The 10224-nt window shown below is 40.0% G+C and overlaps 1 protein-coding gene across 1 annotated transcript in view; it reads left to right on the forward strand.

The window, feature by feature from the left end:
* The window catches only part of LOC140340564 (free fatty acid receptor 2-like), a 10790-nt gene extending 1159 nt beyond the window's left edge, over positions 1-9631 (forward strand). The window contains exon 2 of the mRNA XM_072425849.1: positions 7799-9631. Coding sequence (XP_072281950.1) covers positions 7799-8771 — 973 coding nt within the window. The 3' untranslated portion in view covers positions 8772-9631. The remainder of the gene's footprint in view (positions 1-7798) is intronic.
* Positions 9632-10224: the final 593 nt, after the last annotated feature.

The raw sequence follows: 10224 nt of genomic DNA on the forward strand, positions 1-10224 counted from the left end.
TATATTATGTATAACAAGTTTAATTGTATACAAGTATAATACATAATTATATATATGTTTGCAGCCTATATTTATATTTAATTTTGTATATTAAAATGTATATATCATAGAGAACTTTTCAGTGTATTGGGTTAAATAGTGATCAGATTAATGTTCCATTTTCCATTAATGTTCCATTTTAAAGCTGATTAAAGGGATTTATTTTTCTATACATTTATTAAGGATTGGTAAGAGAATTGCATGTGTAGTACTGTAGATTGTCTCTCTACTGCAGCCATTCACAACCTTTTCTCAACCCCTGAGGAATGAAGAATGCTATTTCCATCAGGTTGTAAAATGACTCAAACCCCTCACCCCACCACCATATATAAGTGGTTGGAATGCCACCTTTACAGACAAACAAAAAAGCTGGTTCTACCAAGTGGTGTTGGTCCCAGAATTATGCAGGCATCAACTTATAGGAAGTCAATCAGCCTACATCAAAGAACCTCTAGCAACTTTTTCTTCTTCCATGGAACGTTGGATGTGAATTGCTGAATTGCTGACCCTGGAGAAAGAGGGGGACATGGGCCATTCCCCATCTGACTCCTTTAAACCAACCCTGAACTTTCAATATAAAGTATTCTAAGCTTCCACCCGGCCAAAAGAAACCAACTTCCAGTATGACTCCAATTTGAGCCACCACCTCAGTTATCTTCTCCTAATATTGATTACTGTACATGTGCCACACCAGTAACAAAGCCAACTGTTATTTTAGTTGAACAGGTTTTATTATGGCCATATAACCCTTTTCTAAATTTCCATAAATAATGACCTTTTATTTTCTCCTGGAGACCAAAACAAAACTGAATTTTCATTTACTTCCTAAATAAAACTATAAATTTAAATGTATATGAACCTATTAATTAATCAATGAATCTGACATTTACCATACATTCTCTGGTGGAGAATCACTCATATTTCCACCCAAAACCTCCACCCAGCATAACTTTTGAGCCTTCCATAGATATTTGAAAGGTATTGGTGCCTTTTTTGCAGCTCTACCAGCTTCCAATTCTATGGGAAGGCTTGCCACAAGATCTTGGAGGGTGTCTGTGGTCACCTGTGAGGTCAGGTACTGATGTTGGAGGAGACTCACCATTCCAATTCATCCCAAGTGTTTTCAGTAGGGTTGAGGTCAGGTCTTGGGGTAGGTCACCTGGGTTCCTCCACAACGAACCGAACAGGTCACACCATGTCTTTATGGTCTTGCCTTTATGCATCTGAGCTCAATCATTTGAAGTCCACATACATCCATATAATATACAATGATTATCCAATGCATTAAAGTTACTGACTATAACACTGATATAACATTGGTGAATAACATTGATGATCTGGTTACAAGGGCATCTGTCAAGAGGGGGAATATATTGAGCAAGTAGAGTATCAGTTCTTGAAGGTGATGGGTTGGAAGCAGGAAAAAAGGGGAAATGGAAGAATCTCAGGGACTCTGGCTGAATGACTGTGTCAAAGAATCTTGAATCTTGAAACCACAAGGTCCTGTTTGGTGTTTTTGGTAAGGCAGGGTTATACCCACTAAAAGTGGTCCAAGGAAGGACAACCGGTGAATGGGCAAGGCCAAGTGGTGGCCAAGGCATTGGTGGCCAAGGCTTGGTGTTGCAGAATGTGTTGAGGGGTAGGCTAATTCATCTGGGCTGATCCCAAAGTGAATGAAAACATTGATGGTGATTAGAAAGGTGCCAGCACTCACAGTACATTCAATCTCACTGTAAATGGTGCTGTGTAACCAGAGTGATCATTCTGTCTGCCTGCCAGAAGCCCCTACAAAGGGCAGGTGAGCATTAGAGTTGGACCATGAAGCAATTGAAGAAGGTTGCCTGGCCTGACAATATGGGCCTGATTTATTAAAGCTCTCCAAGACTAGAGAAAATACACTTTTACAGGTGAAGCTGGGTGATCCAAAAAATCTGGAATGGATCTGGTCCAGAATTGAAAGCATTTGCTAACAAGTAGCAAATGACTTGAAATTAATTCCAGGTTTTCTTGATCACCCATATTCACTGATAAACTTGTATCCTCTCCAAGCTTGGAGAGCTTTAATAAATCAGGCCCTATGTGTCCAAATTTTTCCTGTGCTGGCCCAGCCCCTGACACCCAACCCTTACCTTCCTGTGTAGGTGTAAGGTAGCTTCTGGGAGAGGAACGAAGGGGACAGCTACAAAATGTCATTTGAGTCTACTGGAGCTGCTATCATCACATCCAAGATGGCAGCACAGAGCACTAGTTTCAGGGCTTTCGAATATCTATAAAAATGCATAAATTCATTTCATATACATCTAATTCTATGGGAATTTGTGGTTGAAATGAATGGTTGGTGACAGGGTCACTTTAGAGAAAGATAGTAGATGTAATACAAATGGAATTATGTTATCCAGCAGATGACCAGTGTAGCAGATTGCGGAAGAGAAGAAAATGAAATCCTGCTGAGTTTCAGCTTTGTAAAGTGGATTATAACTTTTGTCCGATCTCACAGTAGTATAAACATGCATCAAAAGTGTTATATGGTGCCGAGCCAGACAACCAAACAAGATCTGTTGGCATAGCACTGCGTAAAGCGCGCGGACAGTACAAAGCTTTTCCATTGTAAAACGGCCGTCTTGTCGCAGCGTGGGAGGATAAGTGGCCGGCCTTTCAAGCATTAAAACTTCTGTGTGTTCATTTATTGTGGTCTCTGATTTACAGAAAGGAATCTGTATAAACAACTTCTCTTCTGACCCTTCAAATGCGTCTCTGTATTGTAAGCAAAGGCTTTGCAAGGTTTATCTTTTTTATTTTTGCTTAAGCATTAGTTAAAGGGATACTGGCCAGTCATTGAAAAGTATTATTGTGTTATTACTTTTTTTTTTTAAATAAGAAGGGTTAAAAATTTTTTTGCCTTGCAAAGATTTTCTCCTTGTTTCCTGCCCTGGTGATACCTGGAGCTTGAAGCTATTTTAGACAGTTGTGTTTTTCGAACTTTGTGACAACAGTTTAAGAAGGTACTTTTCTGTTTCTATACAAAGCCAACTTCATAAAGTCATGGTTTGATTAGCTTAGTATGGGGGACTTGAGTGTCCTGCAGAAACCTGACAACTCTACTGAACACCATTGGGATGAATTGGAACACTGATCGTTATTCAGGTCTTCACATCCAACTTCAGTACTTAACCTCACAATAGTTTTCATTCATGGCATAAATTCCAACAGACACACCCCAACATTTTGTAAAAAGCCTTTACAGAAGAGTGGAGGGTTATCTCCATCATATGGTTTTGGAGGATGTCCACCAAGCTCGTATGGGTGAGATAGTAGGAGGGAACTCCAACATCTAGTGTAAATGGACCTTTGAGTTCCAAAACAGTATTTCTCAACCAGAGTTCCATAGAACCCTAGGGTTCCTCTAGAGGTTCCTCGAACAATTAAGGACCTCTCAGGTTAGTTTACCTGACCCCAATGATCCTTTTGGCTATTTGTAATAGTGACATTTACCCAATGGCCAGCAATAGCATTCTTCATATTGTCAATCAAACTAATATAATGTGAGCTGTGGATAAAGTAATTATAGCAGGGGTTGTCTACGACCTGAAAGTTATTTCAAGTTTTCCCCCATGTCAAAAAGGTGGAGAAAGGCTGTCAAAAACTGATGGCAGCTTCAGAAGCTTCACAAGTGACCTGTCCACCCTAGGTTCCCTCTTTCGTCCATTAGCTCATGACTTGGATCTGATGAGTAATCAGAAGCTTTGACTTTTCAGACATAATGAAGAAACACCAAACTATAAGCCAGAATTAATGTTTAGGTGGGCAATTCTTGCAGATTTAACAAAAAAGTGCCATGCTATAGGCAGGAATTAGGTGGCCACTTCTTGGAGGCTGTGAACGATGCCAGATATTTGTACGGTTCAACAGCTGAGTCAATATTGTGTCAGGAATCAGTTGAGGTCCACACGGTGTGACAGATTGGGTCAGATAGTCAGTAAATAGACAGCATGAGGCTCTAATACATTATATGCCATCTTATCGTATGTCCTGTTGACTCTGGCTTTGCACTCATCATGTAATCTGCACTGTGGAAAGAATCAATAAAGAAAAGAAAGCTGTCAGTCCAGGTGATAGGGGAGTATATTATGCTTCTACATAATGGAAGGAAATTGCGAGGATGAGTGCACCATGAACACAATGTGTGACTTCTTGGACTTCCACTTGACCTTTTGAGTTTGAAAATATAGCTAAAGTCCAAACTTTTCTTTTTTGTAGTTTTTACAAAAATGGAGGAGCGTTAACCTTTACTATCTCTGTATGTTTGTTTTTTTTAAATACTTCCAGGTTCTGTGAAAGTTTTTGGTGTGAGCCGTAAACAGGAGCAGTATAGGTTCCCCTCTCAGATGCTCTCCCAACCACCAGTAAACGGGATAGCTTACCACTGTGTACCTCAACAATGATTTCCAAGATGATGGAGTTCAGATGAAGCCAGCCAATTTATTATGAATAAGATGCCAAAACAAGATGCCCATATTGTCAGGCCACAATGCTTAAAAAATGCTTTTTTTAGCGATGCAGCACACCACAATGCACTGTACGTGGGTTATGGTACACCCAGGCATTAAACTGCACATTGCATTTGGGTGCACTTTCATTCATAAAGCACACTGTGGGCCCCTAGGGTGCCACAAGGAACAAGTGTAAGTAGACCCTCAGGGAAGTCTGGCAATCTTTGCATCTCCCTTCAAAGTCAGTCCCTTCAAAGTCAGACTCACTATCAACCTTAAAGAGACTCTACCAGCACAACTGTTTACACAGCTTGTTTAATCAACACAATCACAAATGTTTGGCCTGTTTGCACAAAACATACATGTTGTTTTAAAAAAGAATAAATGTTTGCATGGGCAGGATCTTAAATTATCTGAGAACAAATTCAGCTACACGTAGAATAAAGAAATTACTCTGTGGTTATACAATAACATTGAAGAATGAAAATACAAAGTAAACGTGATCACCGAAATTCTAAGTGCGCTGTGGGAAAACACTGAACTTTTATATGTATTGTTATGTCTAATAGTTGCATTCAGCCTGGTCTGAAGACTACATAATTAGCACGCAAGGTTTGGAGAAAAGGAACAGGGGAGGTGTATAGTCTATAGCTCTGCCATAGGGTGACAATGTCCCATCACCACCCAACCTAAGTGTCCATGGCCCATCCCATTGATTGGATTTCAGTTTTATGAATTATGGAAGCTCAGCGTCACATGTGAGTGTTATCTAGGGTGTTCTGTATGAAAACATTGCCTGTCCATAAACACCCAGATTGACATCAACCTATCAAGATTTTTAGATATTTGTATGAGACCACCAAACTCCTTGTACACGCTCTTATCATCTCTCGTCTGGACTACTGACTGTAACATCCTTCTCTCTGGCATTCCACTAACCCGACTCTCTCCTCTACAATCTATTATGAATGCTGCAGCCAGACTCATCCATCCTTCCCTCCGCTCCTCTTCCGCTGCATCTCTTTGTAGTTCTCTCTATTGGCTCCCATTTCACCTCAGAATCAAATTTAAGCTCCTGTGCTTTGCCTTCAAATCCCTACACAGTTACTGTCCCACTTACATTTCTGACATGGTTAAAAAATACTCCCCCTGCCGCTCTCTCCGCTCCTCCAATGACCTACTAATGACTTCCTCACTCATAACCTCATCACATGCACGGTTACAAGACTTCTCTAGAGCTGCTCCAACTCTCTGGAATGGTCTTCCTCGTCCTATTCGGCTTGCTCCTACTTTCTGCTCATTTAAAAGAGCACTCAAAACTCATTTTTTCAAACTTGCCTACCCATCTTCTTCTGTCTGCTAAACCCTCATTACTTCCCACCACTACATATCGCCCATCCTATTGTGTGTGAAATTCCCCCACCTACTAGATTGTAAGCTCTTCGGGGCAGGGTCCTCTCCTCCTGTATCACTGTCTGTATTAGTCTGTCATTTGCAATGCCTATTTAATGTACAGCGCTGCATAATATGTTGGCGCTATATAAATCCTGTTTAATAATAAATAATAATAATAATATATATAGCAACCCACTGATTGTCTTAGTGGTGAGGACTTTGGATCAAAGCAAGCAACAACAACTTGACCTCCATACACATCTTTTGATTGATGACCCACACTATTCTTTCCCCTTCCACTATAATCTAATTTCCATAGACAACTGAAAGCCTTGTGGACTCCATATAATGATGACTAAAGGTGCGTACACACTTCCAATTTTTATCGTTCCAATCGAACGACGAACGATCGATTGGGCAAAAAATCGTTCGTAAAAAAGTAACCAACGACGCCGACGAACGAGGAAAGTCGCTGGAAACGAACGACCGGACCGACGGATCGGATTGGACGACGATCGTTGACCATCGTTCGTGTGTACGGTCGTTCGTTGATCGTCCATGTTCAGAGCATGCGTGATGAACGAACGTCCGTCACTTTCCTGTCGTGCACATAGTTCCTCTATCGCTCAAACGATCGTATCTATTGTGTGTACAATATCTACGAACGATCGTGTCGTTAACTCTATGTGCAGGATCGGTGCTATACGATCGTTCATATATATCGTGCATGAACGTTCGTCGTTCGTTTTCCAACGATAATAATTGGAAGTGTGTATGTAGCTTAACCTCCATCTTTTGTAAAGCACAGCACTACCACTGCATCTCTTATCAGTATTTACCAATGAAGAACCCAAGCTAATTGCCTAATCAATGACTTGCCTTTAATTGAAGATCTTTATTGCAGCTCGGATTAGAAACAATTGAAGCTGACCCTTGGAACAAGAAAAGGTTAGATAAAGAACAAATTAATTTCATTAGTTTATATAAAGTTAGACAGATGAGACCCTGAATATGAAATCCTCAGGAGAAATTCATATCCGGAGCTGCAGTTTTTTCAGCTATTTACTGGTAGTCATGCTGATAAATTTTAATTGCTAGACGGTATAATAAATCAGTCATTTGAAATGATAACTAATGGTGAAATTAAAGCTGAACTCAAGGACAATATAATTGATACATTTTAATGCAGGTCTTTATCCATTAACAAACCATTAAATATATTTTATTCTCAATGTATCTAGTGAATAGAGAAACTCGAGCATTTAACTTAAGCTCGGCATCTTATCTGGGTGTTTAAAAAAAAAGTTGGCTGATGTTTTTGTTGGTCAATATGTGGACATTAGCATCATAACTAAAGCAAATGGGGAGCAAGCTAAGGTAATGATGCTGTCCTTCTATTGGTACAGTATGGAGGCCATTCTTGAACTTTTTAACATGGGGGAACCCTTGAAATAGCTTCCAGGTCTTCACAGAACCCCGGCTATATTAACTATATGCTCAATTCATGGTACATTATCCTGATGGTCATTGGTAAGAATTCTTCCTACATTGCTGGCCATTGACAAGAATCTCATCCTTACAGATAGCCAAAAAGATCGTTGGTGACTTAATCTGAGCCAAGAGGCACAAATTGCTCATTGCATAAGAAACCCCAAGCAACCTCTGGAGGAACCCTTGTTGAGGGACACTCAGGTAAGTGAGGTTGCTGGTAAGACAAAAGAAGGAAATACAGTCACCAAATGTAAGTTCTAGTAATATATAAAATGCTGCTTTTGGGATTCTGATATGCTTTACCAATGACAATGTTTTATGGTCAACATCTTCTTGTCAGATTGAACTCAAGTAACTAATTCTATTCTATTTCTTTTTGATAGGAGCTTTGTCTTTGATGGAGAACATGCACACATTGTCCTGGCAATCTACATTGTGACTTTTTTGACCGGCCTGCCATCTAACTTGCTGGCTTTTTATGCCTTCTTGGTCAAAGTTCGCAGAAAACCAACACCAGTGGACATTCTTCTCCTCAACCTGACTATCTCAGACCTAGTCCTGCTAATGTTCCTTCCACTAAAGATGCGGGAGGCAGCTTCCGGAATGGTTTGGAACATGCCCTCCTTTCTTTGTCCTTTGACAGGATTCTGCTACTTTAGTAGCATCTACATCAGTACTTTGTTCCTCACTGCTGTTAGCGTTGAGCGCTATCTTGGGGTGGCGTTTCCCATTAAGTATAAACTTCATCGAAAGCCTGAATACGCTATATTTGCTAGCGTTTGCTTTTGGTTTATTGCCTGTGGTCATTGCAGTATTGTCTACATTGTTCAGTATTGTGTAGATAAAGATGCAGTACAAGGTAATGAAACTAAATGTTACGAGGACTTTACGAATGATCAGCTCAAGATTTTACTGCCAGTGCGTTTGGAGTTAGGCGTGACCCTTTTCTTCATTCCATTTACAATAACGCTTTTCTGCTATATCAACTTCATAAGGATACTGATGTGTCTGCCCAACATCCAAAAGAAGAGGAAACAAAGAGCCATTGGCTTGGCCATCGCCACTTTGGCTAACTTTTGTATCTGCTTTGCTCCCTACAATATCTCCCACATTGTTGGCTTTGTGAATAATAAGAGCCCTAAATGGAGGGTGGATGCCTTGCTTTTGAGCACCTTCAATGCTACGTTGGACCCAGTTGTGTTTTATTTCACCTCTACGACCGTCCAGAAAACATTTTTTGACTTTGTGGAGGTCATTTTACTGAAATTAGGGAAAATTTGCCCTTGTAAGAAATTCTGTTTGTCTCAGGGTGAACCACCATATGATGACAGCAATCTAGACAGGTCCACAACCTGAGATGGTTCTTATGTCTCACAGTAGATATTGACAAGATGTTCGGCTCTGGAGCCCTTCGAGGGGGGAAATTTTAGTGCAGCTTGAATTGAAAGGCAAAAGATGATCTGATTTTCCTACATGTGTAAAAACTGGTCTGGTTTAGATTTCTGAAATGGAAAATGGTTTTTGGATTGCTGCATGTGCATAACTTTGAGTTAAGAATGAAAGGAACCTCGAAGTTCAAAAACTAAGCAATCAGTTCAGGATGTTTTGTTTAAATTAACAACTTAAAATTTGGAACCTGGAAAGCAGAACCTACCAGAAGAGTTGTTTTAGGTATGGCTGTACTACAACAATCTACTTCATTCTCTTTTGGTTGGTAATTAGGTGATCCTAAAACACAACATTTGGTGAACTTGGAACACACTTACTGGTCAACTTGGAACACAGAAGGCTTGATGTAAAAAATACCATTATTAGCAACACACACATGGCCACCAATCTACAGAGAGATTGACCCTTGCTATTTGTTCTGTGGCCACTGTCACTAGAACTAAAAGTGAAGTCCAAATATTAAGTGTTTCACCAAAACCGTAATACAGAGGGGATCACTTTGTTATGGTACCTAGCCTCACTCCCTCTTGTGTCTTATAAGTTAAGGGGAAGCTCCCTGATGGCAGGGGTTGAAACCATCCCATTATTTTTAAAGAATGGGTTTAGGATACATTTTGGGACACGGGAAACCTAAACCCACCTGACACTGTCAAGTTTTTAATGATGTCTGTGTCCCCATTGGGATGATTTACTCTATTGGTCCAAGAGACTGTTGTTGTTGGGTTGATAAAGTAATTTAAAATCCAAAACATTTTAGCTATCGCAAGAACAGGGGTAGGGGGAACCTTTCAATGGAGAAACTATTCTGGTAACAATTGTCTAGGGAATACCCAGACCAGTCGCTGCTGCAACCCTACCTGAGCAGAGTGACTGGTCTTGTATCCACCCTTTTCTGTAGTTTCATGCAGGCAGCCTGTAATAGGTTTGTCTACTTCTGAGTTTACAAAGACATTCAGCACACAAAAGTGGATTATAATCTACTTTGGAATATATTTAAATGTAGGTGTTTGTGCCCAGCTCAGCTAAGGTATTGGAATTCCCTGTAGATATGCAGTAACCATAATTCACAAATAAAAAAGTTTTGATTGGCTGGCCCTTGCACATTATAGTTCATTGTCTTGCCGTAGAAGCTGCCTTTTTTGCTTGGTACTGCCATACACATAGATTGCAATCAGAAGATTTCTTAGAACAGGGAAGTTAAATATTTTTTATTCCCAGCCAAACATTCTAAAATACCACAGATAGGTGCATGAGGAAATAAACAGAAGATTATTGTGTGCCAACAGTACAGTGACCAGTGACATTTGTTAAAGGGAGAATTGTTCCTTTGAATTTGAGATGATATGTAAGAAGTCTGAAT

This window comes from Pyxicephalus adspersus, chromosome 11 (assembly GCF_032062135.1).
Source record: "Pyxicephalus adspersus chromosome 11, UCB_Pads_2.0, whole genome shotgun sequence".
Taxonomy (NCBI): domain Eukaryota; kingdom Metazoa; phylum Chordata; class Amphibia; order Anura; family Pyxicephalidae; genus Pyxicephalus; species Pyxicephalus adspersus.